Raw genomic sequence first — 15,231 nt, 5'->3', positions numbered from 1 at the left:
CAGGGGTCCAACGCGGTCTTCACCTGGGCTGGTTCTTCGCCCGTCTTCGGGTCTCCGGCTCCAAGCTGTAGCTCCTTGCCGCTTCACAGACGGCTTTCCATTATGCATGCAAGAAGAGTGCTGCACCTTGTAAATGGTCCCGCAACCTCCTGGGACCTGTGACATGTCCCAAAGGGAGGGGGGGTACTAAACTTCTAGACGACTTTGGTCAAACCTTGGTAACTGCTCCCCAGCTTAGCAAAAACATTCTAAAACATCAATTCAAAAAAAAAAGCGTAAAGCCCCCCGACACCACCAATATCGGGTATGCACGCATACGAAAAACAACAATACGCCACACATACTGGGTAGGGCAGCACGCTCCGGGGTGAGATTGTCGGGACATCATTCAAAATAACTACAAATTAACAACCTGTAAAGGCTTTTATATTGTCGCCTATAGACTGTTTTGAGAAACATAATTTTTTCCACTTCACGTTCACATGTAGTTTTTAGGTTTGACATGTTTGGTATCAAATTAATCGATGCAACCCCATCTATTATATTTTACAAATATACAAATTAGATGATATATATAGATAGATATATATCTATCTATATATAGATAGACTTATGTATAAAATATATAAATATAAATAATATCTTATTACCTCTTCTACTGCCAGGTCCATCCAACAATGTCTCCCCTCTACTTCCTCTTGACTCACCTCTCACCTGGAACATCCTATTTCTACCTGACATCACTTCCTGTCTTCATAAGGACTTCCTGTCTGGGTAGAAGTGAGATCACCACCTTGTGAAGTTCAGAGGAACTGCAGGCCCAGGTGTGTGTATGCAGACATCCCAAATCTCCCTCGAGTCGCGGGACTCTCCCGCATTTGACTGCGGGCTCCCGGACTAGGGTTGCCACCTGTCCAGGATTCTCCCAGACACTTCGGGTTTGGAATCATGCGTTCGGGTTATAGACCACCTGAAACCCGGACACATTATTCAGATCAGACTTTGGCTTCCCAGCAGGGTTTCTGGCTGCAGTTGTGTACGCCGAGAGTGTCTGTTACACTCTCTTTCCCACTGCTCACAGCCAGCACCTGCCAATACCCCCTCCCACCACACAGACGGGAGAGGAGAGAGGGCTTGATCTGCAGCTCCCCTCTGTGTCTGCCCACACTCCAATCCCCAGTGCTGTGCCTCAGAAAAGGAAACTGGGGGCCGGAAATTTAAAATCCAGCAGCCTCATCTACATCTAGATGAGAGGTGCTGACTGTCAAGGGGTGAGTGAGCTCTACATCCATCCCTGTCTGTGACTGAAGTCTCCCTCCCCTTCTCTCTCCTGCTTCTGAGTGAGTACACTAAGGTAAATCAGGGTTCTCAGAGCACCCCTTACATCAGAGTTCCACTTTACACCAGAGGCCACAGTGTTGCCCCTTATGTCAGAGTCCTCAATGTTCCCCCTTAAACCAGGGTTCCCAGAGCATCCCTTATGTTAGAGTCCCCAGAGTTTTCCCTTACTGCAGAGTCTGCCCCCCCCCCCCTTTACAGTGTAAGGAAACTCTGATGTAAAAGGGGAACTCTGTGGACTCTAATGTAAAGGAGACTCTTGTGCTTAACTTCAAAATATATGCACAGCATATATATATATATATATATATATATATATATATATTAAAAAAAATTCTGTGCGCCGCTAAAGTGTCCGGGTTTGACTTGAAGAAAAGGTGGCAACCCTATCCCGGACACCCGAGAGCGCCAGGTGATCTCCCGGCTGGGCCTGCCACTGACAGAGCAGCCCGAGCAGCCAAATGGATTACAGTGGCGGCGGCCGATCGGGCTGCTCTTTTTTCTATCTGTGGCCAGTAGAGCCACCGGAACAGAGTCGGGAGCGCTCCGCTGGTGGACACTGAGGCTGTGCTGGTAACACATTGCCAATAGGTGTCCCCATGAATGCGATCCACCCGTCAATCACAGCTAGTTGACGGGTAGATCTGGTCCGGCTGTCATTAGACCTTTGGTGGCTCCTCCCTGCCGTCCCCTCCTTCCCTCCCGTCCACCCCAGGTGCTTCTGGGGTGGACGGGAGGGAAGGAGGGGCCAGCGGGGAGGAACGTGCCATGAGAGGTCTAATGACAGCCGCTTCCCACACTACTCTGCAAGTAATGTAAACAACAGTTGCTTGGATCTTGCTGATGTGTTTCCCCCATTGTGTGTCCCATGGTGTGCCCAGTGCCTTGCTGCGTGTCCCATGGTGTGCCCAGTGCCTTGCTGCGTGTCCCATGGTGTGCCCAGTGCCTTGCTGCGTGTCCCATGGTGTGCCCAGTGCCTTGCTGCTTGTCCCATGGTGTGCCCAGTGCCTTGCTGCGTGTCCCATGGTGTGCCCAGTGCCTTGCTGCGTGTCCCATGGTGTGCCCAGTGCCTTGCTGCGTGTCCCATGGTGTGCCCAGTGCCTTGCTGCTTGTCCCATGGTGTGCCCAGTGCCTTGCTGCATTTCCCATGGTGTGCCCAGTGCCTTGCTGCATTTCCCATGGCGTGCCCAGTGCCTTGTTGCATTTCCCATGGTGTGCCCAGTGCCTTGTTGCATTTCCCATTAGGGTGACCACATTTCCAAACTACCATTCAGGGACACCCTCCCCCCCCCACTTCCCAAAAATCAGCTTGTGCTGCAACGAATCACAGCACAGTGATTGGACACAAGAGGTGGGGGATTTATGATTTCTCCAATCACAAGTAGGGGGCGGGGACTGTGCTCCTCCAGGCATTCCCGGCCAGGGCAAGTACTGTCAGTGAGTAAAGCAGTGATGTGGCGGCCTTTTTTGGGGACATCAGATTGGCCCGGGGGGTGGCTGTGTCAGTTTCATTCCGGGACACTGTATTGTCCTGGAATGAAGGTGGCCGGGACAGACCTGCAAAATGCGGGACTGTCCCGGGCAATCCGGGACACGTGGTCACCCTATTTCCCATGGTGTGCCCAGTGCCTTGCTGCATTTCCCATGGCGTGCCCAGTGCCTTGCTGTGGCCTCCATGATGTGCCCAGTGCTGCGATGTGTGCCCTACACCCTGCTCTATCATGTGCTCCATGCCCTGCTGTGTGCTCCATGCCCTGCTGTGCACCCCATGCCCCACTGTGTGCCCCATGCCCTGCTGTATGTCCCATGACCTGCTGTGTACCCCATGCCCTGCTGTATGCCCTGCTGTGTGCCCCATGTCCTGATGTGTGCCCAATGCCCTGCTGTGTGCCCCATGCCCCTCTGTGTGCCCTGTGCCCCATGATGTGCCCTGCTGTATGCCTCACGCCCTGCTGTGTGCCCCATGCACTTCTGTGTGTCCCATGTCCTGATGTGTGCCCCATGCCCTGCTGTATCCCCCATGTCCTCATGTGTGCCCAGTACCCCGCTGTGTGCCCCATGTCCTGATGTGTGTCCAGTCGAGGGGGTTGGTGCCGGCGCGAAAGGTCACCTCCCTGAAATGAGTTTTTGCAGGTTGTGCTGTGTGTGTATGTACTGTATATCCTTATAGATGGGGTCACCTCCACTCCCACCAAGGGGCACAGATGTATATTACTACCTGGTGATGAGTCTACTGATAGCAGAGATTTAATGTACAATGCTCTACACCAGGGATATGCAATTAGCGGACCTCAAACTGTTGCAGAACTACAAGTCCCATGAGGCATAGCAAGACTCGAACAGCAACAAGCATGACACCCAGAGGCATGATGGGACTTGTAGTTTTGCAACAGCTGGAGATCCACTAATTGCATATCCCTGCTCTACACCTAGGGTTGCCACCTTTTCCTCAAGCCAAACCCGAACACTTTAGTGACGCACGGCAAAAGAAAATTGAAGCGGCAACGCTGTGGAGTCTTATGTGATGGAGAACTCTGATAGAAGGTGGTTTCTGCTCACCAAACTTCCTACATACATCAGAGTTCCCAGCATTCCCCCATCAATTAGGATTCCCAAAGCCCCCCTTACATCAGAGTCCACTGGGCACCCCTTACATCTAAGTCCCTTAGCGTACTCACTCGGTCAGAGGCAGAAGAGAGAAGTGAGGGAGACTTCAGTCCCAAACATTGGAAGGTGACCTCAGTCACCCGAGGAAGGGGGCTCAGGTATCGACACCTTTCATCCATTGTATCTGCCGTTTCCCGAGCTTCAAATTTCCAGCCCACACATCCCTTTGCTGAGGCACAGAGCGCCAGAGATTGGAGCGTGGGTGGGCAGACAGAGGGGTAGGGGTGAAAGGAGGAGGAGCAGGTCAAGTTCTTTCTCCTCTCCTGTCCGGGGATGGGGATGGGGCTTGTGCGCACCCCTATGCACTCGGCGGTTGTGGTACGGAAAGTAAGTCCAAAGGTTCAGACAGGGAGCTCCTCAGCATCTCAGGTGGCTCATCAAGAAGAGCTTCTGCTGGGCATAGCAGAGGTTGTGGGTTTGAAGCCTGGTCCTGACAAATGGGCTGTTTGTATTCATACTTATCACCTTGTTTAGAGGGACACGGGACAAAGAAAAGATAGAGGGGGGGTTCTCTATGTTAGATGTGATTTAATTGGTGTTCCAGAAACATGGCTTGACTCCTCACAAGACTGGGCTGTTGGTATTCATGCCGATCCTCTTGTTTAGAGGGACACGGGACATAGAAAAGATGGAGGGGGGGCTTCTCTATGTTAGATGTGATGTGAAAGTGAGGAAGAAAGATGATCTTGTGGTTGGTGTTCCAGAAACATGGCTTGACTCCTCACAAGACTGGGCTGTTTGTATTCATGCTGATCCTTCTTGTGGTTGGAGATGATCTTGTGGTTGGAGGTGGTGATGGTGAGGAGGAGGAATTACGGGAGGAATGATAGACGGGTCTATGAACTGATGGACTTATCATTGGAGTCTACTACAGACGTCCTGAGATTTATGAGAAGGGGGAGGAGTCGGCTGTTCCAACAAGTACAAGCCGGTAAAACCAAAGCTACTAAGACACAAGATTAAGACTAAAACTAAAACCTGCAGGACGGGCCTTACTTGTAGTGTTAGAAAAAGGAATAAAGGAAGAGAAGAACATTTCATCATACAGATCTGAACTAGAGGGACCCAACCAGCAGTGACACCCCCTCCTTCTCTCTCCTAGAGGGATCCAACCAGCAGTGACACCCCCTCCTTCTCTCTCCTAGAGGAACCCAACCAGCAGTGACACCTCCTCCTTCTCTCTCCTAGAGGAACCCAACCAGTAGTGACACCCCCTCCTTCTCTCTCCTAGAGGGACCCGACCAGCAGTGACACCCCCTCCTTCTCTCTCCTAGAGGGACCCGACCAGCAGTGACACCCCCTCCTTCTCTCTCCTAGAGGGACCCGACCAGCAGTGACACCCCCTCCTTCTCTCTCCTAGAGGAACCCGACCAGCAGTGACACCCCCTCCTTCTCTCTCCTAGAGGGACCCGACCAGCAGTGACACCCCCTCCTTCTCTCTCCTAGAGGAACCCAACCAGCAGTGACACCCCCTCCTTCTCTCTCCTAGAGGGACCCAGCCAGCAGTGACACCCCCTCCTTCTCTCTCCTAGAGGGACCCAACCAGCAGTGACACCCCCTCCTTCTCTCTCCTAGAGGAACCCAACCAGCAGTGACACCCCTCCTTCTCTCTCCTAGAGGGACCCAACCAGCAGTGACACCCCTCCTTCTCTCTCCTAGAGGGACCCAACCAGCAGTGACACCCCCTCCTTCTCTCTCCTAGAGGGACCCAACCAGCAGTGACACCCCCTCATTCTCTCTCCTAGAGGGACCTGACCAACAGTGACACCCCCTCATTCTCTCTCCTAGAGGGACCCAACCAGCAGTGACACCCCCTCCTTCTCTCTCCTAGAGGGACCCAACCAGCAGTGACACCCCCTCCTTCTCTCTCCTAGAGGGACCCAACCAGCAGTGACACCCCCTCCTTCTCTCTCCTAGAGGGACCCGACCAGCAGTGACACCCCCTCCTTCTCTCTCCTAGAGGGACCCGACCAGCAGTGACACCCCCTCCTTCTCTCTCCTAGAGGGACCCGACCAGCAGTGACACCCCCTCCTTCTCTCTCCTAGAGGGACCCGACCAGCAGTGACACCCCCTCCTTCTCTCTCCTAGAGGGACCCGACCAGCAGTGACACCCCCTCCTTCTCTCTCCTAGAGGAACCCAACCAGCAGTGACACGCCCTCCTTCTCTCTCCTAGAGGGACCCAACCAGCAGTGACACCCCCTCCTCCTCTTTCCTAGAGCAACCCAACCAGCAGTGACACCCCCTCCTTCTCTCTCCTAGAGGGACCCAACCAGCAGTGACACCCCCTCCTCCTCTTTCCTAGAGCAACCCAACCAGCAGTGACACCCCCTCCTTCTCTCTCCTAGAGGGACCCAACCAGCAGTGACACCCCCTCCTTCTCTCTCCTAGAGAGACCCAACCAGCAGTGACACCCCTTCCTTCTCTCTCATCCCAAAGGTGTTTTATCAGGTTGAGGTCAGGACTCTGGGCAGGCCAGTCAAGTTCCTCCACCCCAAACTCCGCCATCTATGTCTTTATGGACCTTGCTTTCTACAATGGTGCGCAGTCATGTTGGAACAGAAAGGGGCTGTCCCCAAACTGTTCCCACAAAATTGAAAGCATGAAATTGTCCAAAATGTCTTGGTATGCTGACGCCTTAAGAGTTTCCTTCACTGGAACTAAGGGGCCAAGCCAACCCCTGAAAAACATCCCCACACCAGAATCCCCCCTCCACCAAATAATTTGGATCAGTGCACAAAGCAAGGTCCATAAAGACATGGATGAGCGAGTTTGGGGGGTAGGGGGGGGGGATAATTGACTGTCCTTTATGGACCTTGCTTTGTGTACTGGTCCAAATCATTTGGTGGAGGGGGGATTCTGGTGTGGGGATGTTTTTCAGGGGTTGGGCTTGGCCTCTTAGTTCCAGTGAAGGGAAGTCTTAAGGCGTCAGCATACCAAGGCGTTTTGGAAAATGTCATGCTTTCAACTTTGTGGGAACAGTTTGGGGACGGCCCCTTTCTGTTCCAACATGACTGCGCACCAGTGCACAAAGAAAAGTCCATAAAGACATGGGGTGGAGGAACTTGACTGGCCTGCAGAGACCTCAACCCGATAGAACACATTTGGGATGAATTAGAGCGGAGACTGCGAGCCAGGCCTTCTTGTCCAACATCAGTGCCTGACCTCACAAATGCTCTTCTGGAAGAATGGTCAAACATGCTCATAGAGCAGTGTTTCTCAACTCGAGTCCTCAAGGCGCCCCAACAGGTCATGTTTTCAGGATTTTCCTCAGATGTAACGGCTGTGATAATTACTAAGGCAGTGAAACTGATCAAATCACCTGTGCAAAATAATGGAAATCCTGAAAACATGACCTGTTGGGGCGCCTTGAGGACTGGAGTTGAGAAACACTGCCATAGACACACTCCTAAACCTTGTGGACGGCCTTCCCAGAAGAGTTGAAGTTGTTATAGATGCAAAGGGTGGGCCAACTCAATATTGAACCCTACAGACGGGGATGCCATTAAAAGTTCATGTGTGTGTGTAAAGGCAGGTGTCCCAATACTTTTGGTAATATAGTATATTTTCATCTGTATCATACTTTAAAAAAAACAAAAACAGTGTTGATAAATTTCCAATTTTATTCTATAAAATGAAGAAATGTTACATCACAAAAGGACATATATCACTTTCAGCCAGCAGATGGCACAATCATTGAACTAGTTAGTCTTGCTGTATAATCTGATCTCACTTGCCGTTCATCCACCAGCAATATCAATCTCCTCGCTCACCACCGGCCTCTGCTGAAGTGTTGTGGAGATCAGACTATGCTTGTACTGGAATGGGTCCTCTTCCTCTCTCTGATGCCCCGTACACACGCTCGGGATTACCGAGGGGAAAAAGTCAGTCGGGAATCCCAACGGGAAAAAAAGAGTGCTGGTTCTCTTTTTTTGCCTGCGGGTTTGGCAGTTTTCCCGTCGGAAAAACTGCGAGGGGAGTGTAACAGGAGGGCCCGTGGAACCCAGAGGCTCTTAGAAATTATGAGATACTCCTGTTTCAGCTTCCCCGATGCCTCTTATGTGTAGATCACCCTGTGTCTCTAATAGGGGCACAGGGTGAATGAGAACCCCACTATGATCTGTGCTAGTCAGATTTAATGCGGTATACATTGTATATATATTGTGTGTTGGCTGTTGTGTACTATAAAGCTTGCTGTGATGAGGTGGGGTGTGATTGCATTCTATTGTGCTAATTAAGTCTGCTACTGTGATAATGTGTATTGTAAGTTAACAGACAGCCTAAAGGTCATGTGTATGAGTCATCAGCTGTAGTTAATTAGCTCATGTAAATTGGAGTCAGGATGTTTGATAAAAGATGTATTGAGGATGATGTGTATTTGGGGGGGGGCTCATTAGGTAACCATTGTGTGATGTTGTGGGTGAAGTTGGGTCATTGTTCATTTGTTACTGCATGTAACGGAAGGGCCCGTGGGACCCAGAAGCTCCCCGATGCCTCTTATGTGTAAGATCACCCTGTGTCTCTAATAGGGGCACAGGGTGAATGAGAACCCCACTATGGTCTGTAATTGACGTCCAGCCCTATGGACGAGTTATGCAAACGACGTTAAATTTCAAAATTTCGATGCGGGGAGCGACGGCCATACTTAACATAGTATACGCCACCTAGGGGGCATGTTTATCTTTACGCCGCGTATCGCTTACGGAAACGGCGTATCTTTACTGCGACGGGCAAGCGTACGTTCGTGAATCGGCGTAATTACCCATTAGCATATTCTATGCCGACCTCAATGGACGCGCCACCTAGCGGCCAATGTAAATATTGCACCTTAAGATACGACGATGCAGGCCGTCGTATCTTAGGCATGTTTAAGTGTATCTCAGTTTGAGAATACATTTAGATATACGACGGGCTTAGATTCGGAGGTACGTCGGCGTATCTACTGTTACACCGGCGTAACTCTTTGTGAATCTGGCCCATTGTGTGTTGGCTGTAGTGTACTATAAAGCTTGCTGTGATTGCATTCTATTGTCTGTTGTGATGTAAAATTAATCTAGGATGGCTTCTGAGGATCTGTCATTGTGGCTTGTGCTAATTGACACTGTATTGTGTGAAGGAGTCCTGTGATAAATGTGTATTGCAAGTTAACAGACAGTCTAAAGGTCACGTGTCTGAGACATCAGATGTAGTTAATTAGCTCATGTAAATTAGATCAGGCGCCGGAGTCATGATGTCTGCCAAAAATATGTGTATTGGGTCATTGTTCATTTTGGTTACTGTAGGATCCTAACTGTATATAAGAGCCTGATTTTCTCAATAAAGGGTCTATTCGTGTGGAACCTCAAACAGAGCTGTGCGTCTCGTTATTGGGGTTCGTTTGCCTGATTGTGGAGTGTCAGTAGCTGTCTTGGGTTTGGGAATGGAATATCTTAAATGGCTTTAACCCCTGTCCCATTTGGGGTTCCGTTACACTGCAGTATCCTAAATTGTATATAAGAGCCTGTATTTCTCAATAAAGAGTCATTCCTGTTGAACCTCAAACAGAGCTGTGTGTCTCGTTAATGGGGAGGGGGAATTCTTATGGGTCGTGTTTGCCGGATTGTGAAGTGTCGGTAGCTGCCTTGTGTTCGGGAATGGAATATCCTAAACGGCTTTAACCCCTTTCCCATTTGGGATGCCATTACAGGGAGCATACACACGGCCGGCCAAAAGCTCTCCTCGCAGTTTTCCTGTCTGAAAACCCGGTCGTGTGTACGGGGCGTTAGCTATGAAGGCAGAACTGTATGAACTTTGAAGTCTTCAGTGCTCTATGATTTCCTTATACGGCGGAACCTCGGATCGCGAGTAACATGGTTAACGAGCGTTTCGTAATACGAGCACTGTATTTTTAAAAATCGTAACTCGGTTTGCGCTTGTTGTCTCGCAATACGAGCAGGATTCCGGCCAAAGCGGTGTGCAGTGCCGCATTTGGCCTGAGGTGGGGGGGTGCCGAAGCCGAACAGCGCCGTTCGGAAAAGCGCGCGAGGACAGCATGGATGACCTTGGCAAATCTTGGGAACTAAGGGTAGAATTCAAAGAAGAGATACGACGGCGTATCTCCTGATACTCCGTCGTATCTCTTGTCGTATCTATGCGACTGATTCATAGAATAATTTACGCATAGATAGCCCCAAGATCCGACAGGTGTAATTGACTTACACCGTCGGATCTTAGGATGCAATACTTCGGCCGCCGCTGGGTGGAGTTTGCGTTGTTTTCCTGCGTCGGGTATGCTAATGAGCATTTACGGCGATCCACGACGGATTTCGCGTTCGTAACGTCGTCGCTAGTAACTTTACACGAGCCATGTTAAAGTATGGCCGTCGTTCCCGCTTCGAATTTCAAATGTTTTTGCGTAAGACGTCCGGGAATACGAAACACCATAACTCACGTCGCCGTTCGAAAAATGACGTCACATCGCGCAAAGCACGGTGGGAATTTCCAAACTGAGCATGCGCAGTACGTCCGGCGCGGGAGCGCGCCTGATTTAAATGGTACACGCCCCATTTGAATTGGGCGGGCTTGCGCCGGACGTGTTTACGATACACTGTCGCAAGTTTACAGGTAAGTGCTTTGTGGATCAGGCACTTACACTGAAAACTTGTGGCGGTGTAACGTAAACGGGTTACATTGCGCCACCGCAAATGTACGAGAATCTGGCCCTATGTCTTTCCGAGGTTTGTCGAGGTGTCCTCTGGCCTTTTCCGAGGGTCTCCGGCGCCCCCCCCCCCCCCCCGCCGCTGGCCACATGCGGTATTGCATGCTATTGAAGTCAATGTGGAACAAATTATTTTCGTTTCCATTGACTTCAATGGGGAAACTCGCTTTGATATGCGAGTACTTTAAATTACAAGCATTCTCCTGGAACGGATTATGCTCGTAATCCGAGGTTCCACGATAAAGATCAGAGGAGCGCTCAGCCACGTTTTTTCTGAGATGTATATCAAGGTGAGCTTCTTCCCAGTGTGAGATCTCTGATGTACGACAACACGTGATTCATATAGAAGACATTTCCCGCACTTGAGGCACTAACTCCGCCTTAAGGGTTACGTGGGATTTGTAATGAATAAAAAGATGGGTCTTCTGTGTAAAACATTTGCCGCACTCTTGACAGGAATACGGCTTCTCCCCCGTGTGGATTCTCATATGTTTATCAAGATCTGCTTTCCATAGAAATCTTTTCCCGCACTCCGAGCAGGAATGCGGCTTTTCGCCTCTGTGGTACTTCAGATGCACGGCAAGATTGGCTTTACGCAAGAAGCATTTCCCGCAGTCGGGACAGGAATACGGCTTCTCCCCCGTGTGGGACCACTGATGTATAGTGAGATCGATTTTATATACAAAACACTTATCACACTCCGAGCAAGAAAACGGCTTCTCCTTCGTGTGGCATCTCATATGTACAGAGTAATTGGACTTCCGCGAAAAACCTTTCCCGCACTCAGAGCAGGAATACGGCTTTTCCCCCGTGTGAGTCATCCAGTGTGTGACCAGCTGCGATTTATGAATAAAACCTTTCCCACACTCAATACAGGAAAGTAGAGCTTCACCCGTGTGCAATCTCTGATGCGCAGCCAGGATGGACTTCTGTGGAAAACATTTCCCGCACTCCGGACAGGAATGTAGCTCCTCACGCGTGTGCAGCCTCTGATGCGCAGAAAGATTGGACTTCCGCGAGAAACACTTCCCGCACTCGGCACAGGAATGTGGCTTCTCGCCCTTGTGAGATCCCTCATGCCTGAGCAGTGCAGATTTATAAAGAAAACATTTCCCGCATTCAGGACAGGAAAATGTATTTCCCCCCTGAATTCCGGCCCCATCCCTCGCAGTACGAGGTTGCTCAAAGTCAGAGGGGTTTGATGGTCTATCCACGCTGTGAAGTCCACCATCCATAGGCGAGGACGTGGTCTCTTCCCATACACAATCCTCATCTTCCAATCTATAATCTAGTGATGAAGTGAGATGATTCTTTAAGGATTTCTTGGAAGTGTGTCCTGGAAAAATACAAAAATATTATTGTGAGGGGAATAATTCACCTAAACTAGGATGTCACCTGGTTCATGTAGAATTGAGTGACCAGATATGTTCTGCAGATGTCCCAATCAACCTCTTCCCCTCTTATAGGAACCGGTGAAGAGTGCCATTGGACCTCCACCCAGATACTTGCATACATATTTAGGTGAATAAAGCACCCGGACCAGGAGGCTTACACCCAAGTGTTCTTAAAGAGTTGAGCTCAATATAGACTTCCTGGGATGGCCTGGGGTGGGGCCATACAGGGAGGAGAGATGATAAAAGGGCAGCCAGAAGAGAGTCAGGCCTCTAATGGAGACATGAGGAAAAGGTAAGCTGCCAGACATTATTGCACGTCCATGACAGAGTGACACAAATACGTGCAACGGGTGTACACTGGCCCTCTAAAATCATAGGGCCCTGCCCTGAATTCCCCGGGGTGTTAGGCTCCTGACAAGGAAAAAGGTTACTTACACTTGGTCCATCTTTCCGAAACCAGACAGACCCCATTCTCTGGATGGTCTGCCGAAACAGACCCACCCAAGTACTAGGTGGGGCTCCCCTGAAGGTAGACCCCATGAGAGAGGGCGAACTAAGCCAGAAGGCCATGTCCACCCCCTCCCAAGACTTTCAGGGCAGGCCAGAGGACCAGCACCCTGCTCATCACACCATGCAAAACGTGTACAAAACATAAAATTACAAAAACATGACACACAAAAAGTATAAATTAAATAAAGTGGGGAAAGGGATAGTGAAGAGGAGAGTGAAAGTGGCCATTGTGCAATACAATGACCAGGCCCTCCGGCCAGGATTAAAAAATTCCTCCGGTCCTAGCCAAAAGGCCCGGCCCAGGAGGCAGGTGCTAAAAAAAAAGCATGTTTTGGTGAAGTGACCGTGGTGGCTTAAATCAATGTGACCCTCAGTGATTGTCCGGCACCCCTGGACTGCCACTCCAGGGGCACATACACCATAGGCTTTCTAGTCCCAAATCCAACCCCCCGACCGGTCAGTGCAGCCCTCCACCCCTGCCGGATAGAAAGCCCTTCCTCGTTTTATCATGGAGAGCTGCCCTGTGGCTAGCAGCCTCCACTGATACTAACCTTTCCATGCCCCCAACAACCCGGCAGATTTGCATGGCTCCACCCAGCTCCTCCACCAGCTCGCCGACAGGGGCAGTACTTACACCGACCAGCCAGAAGGCCAGACTAGAACTCGGCAAAAAGACCAGACCCATTGCAGCCACCCATCCTCACCAGGAGCACCCTTCCAGATGGATCAAACTCGATTGATGGCCTACCCCCGACTCGGTCGGAGCGTAGTAATCCACCAATCCCTACCGAAACCATCCTTCCAGGTGCAATGACGCCATTGGATTTGCATCCATCCTCCCCGCTTGGAAGGTGCTTCAGCGCATCCTTTGGCAACTGATAAGAACAGATACTTGATCTTAGCCAAAAGGCCGAGAAGCAATTAGCAATAATCACGCCTCAGTTGAACCTCATTGGCTACGATACTGCCACTGCGCAAAGATATTTTTACAATGACCCACCTGTGCTGATCTCTGTAGGAGTGTCCTCCTCTATAAATGTCCCCGTTATTCCATCCTCCTCCATAGACTGCTGATCATCCCTCACATACGTCTCTTCTTCTTCTGATTTCACCTCAAATTCTATATCGATTGGATCTCCACTCTAAACCAAGAGAATGAGACAGAATATCATCTGTAAGATATAAACTTACATACAAAATCCACACATCATCTCCACCAGTCCATGTTCTAGATGCTCCGCCCCACCGACCTTGTAACAGTGAGGGATGGTGTGACCTTCCTGTGTGGAATCCCGGGAATACAGAGGACGGGGACATCTCTCTGGTGGGTTCCCATTACTGGATCCATCTGTAGGAAACACACACACTGACTGAATACATTGTTTCTATGTGTTTATCAGATGATGGGGGATCTAGGTGGATCCTCCGTACTGCTCTCTCCTTTACAATAAAGTCTCCTCTTACCCGGTGATGTGAGGGGCGGCTGATTCTCCATCATGGCGTCCTTGTAGAGATCCTTGTGTCCTTCTAAATACTCCCACTCCTCCATGGAGAAATAGACAGTGACATCCTGACACCTTATAGGAACCTGACACACACAATGATACAGTCACCATCCAGACACACCCCTTGTCTGTTACTGGATAATGTCCCAGAATTCCCAGAATCCTCCTCACCTCTCCTGTCAGCAGCTCCATCATCTTCTTGGTGACTTCTAGAATCTTCTCCATGTTGTGTCTCTCAGGTTTTAGGGAGTCACATGGAGGCACTGTGATGGTCATATGATCACCTGACTTCACCAGAGGAAATCTCTGTATTGGAGAACCAATAGGAATATCATGTTAGAATCCCAGAATCCTCCCCACCTCTCCGGTCAGGTCTGTGTTTTATTATTAGAGATAAGAGTGATGTCATGTGACCTCCCAGAATCCTCCTCACCTCTCTAGTCAGGTCTGTGTTTTATTACTAGAGATAAGAGTGATGTCATGTGACCTCCCAGAATCCTCCTCACCTCTCCGGTCAGGTCTGTGTTTTATTAATAGAGATAAGAGTGATGTCATGTGACCTCCCAGAATCCTCCTCACCTCTCCGGTCAGGTCTGTGTTTTATTACTAGAGATAAGAGTGATGTCATGTGACCTCCCAGAATCCTCCTCACCTCTCTGGTCAGGTCTGTGTTTTATTACTAGAGATAAGAGTGATGTCATGTGACCTCCCAGAATCCTCCTCACCTCTCCGGTCAGGTCTGTGTTTTATTAATAGAGATAAGAGTGATGTCATGTGACCTCCCAGAATCCTCCTCACCTCTCCGGTCAGGTCTGTTTTTTATTATTAGAGATAAGAGTGATGTCATGTGACCTCCCAGAATCCTCCTCACCTCTCCGGTCAGGTCTGTGTTTTATTAATAGAGATAAGAGTGATGTCATGTGACCTCCCAGAATCCTCCTCACCTCTCCGGTCAGGTCTGTGTTTTATTACTAGAGATAAGAGTGATGTCATGTGACCTCCCAGAATCCTCCTCACCTCTCTGGTCAGGTCTGTGTATTATTAATAGAGATAAGAGTGATGTCATGTGACCTCCCAGAATCCTCCTCACCTCTCCGGTCAGGTCTGTGTTTTATTAATAG

The 15,231-nt window shown here is 49.9% G+C and overlaps 1 protein-coding gene and 1 pseudogene across 1 annotated transcript; both read right to left on the bottom strand.

Moving 5' to 3' along the window:
- Positions 1-10,864: 10,864 nt before the first annotated feature.
- On the bottom strand, positions 10,865-13,633 carry LOC120910746 (gastrula zinc finger protein XlCGF17.1-like). Its single transcript, XM_040322481.1, has 2 exons — positions 13,606-13,633; positions 10,865-12,037 (listed from the first exon to the last, which is right to left on the bottom strand). Exon 2 carries the CDS (start codon positions 11,934-11,936, stop codon positions 11,040-11,042), a length of 897 nt encoding a protein of 298 aa, XP_040178415.1. The 5' UTR covers positions 11,937-12,037; positions 13,606-13,633; the 3' UTR covers positions 10,865-11,039.
- On the bottom strand, positions 13,468-13,587 carry LOC120912566 (annotated as a pseudogene).
- Positions 13,634-15,231: the final 1,598 nt, after the last annotated feature.

This window comes from Rana temporaria, chromosome 8, assembly GCF_905171775.1.
Source record: "Rana temporaria chromosome 8, aRanTem1.1, whole genome shotgun sequence".
NCBI lineage: Eukaryota > Metazoa > Chordata > Amphibia > Anura > Ranidae > Rana > Rana temporaria.
Note: the sequence above shows the minus strand (reverse complement) of the source record. Positions and strands in the feature narration are given on the sequence as shown.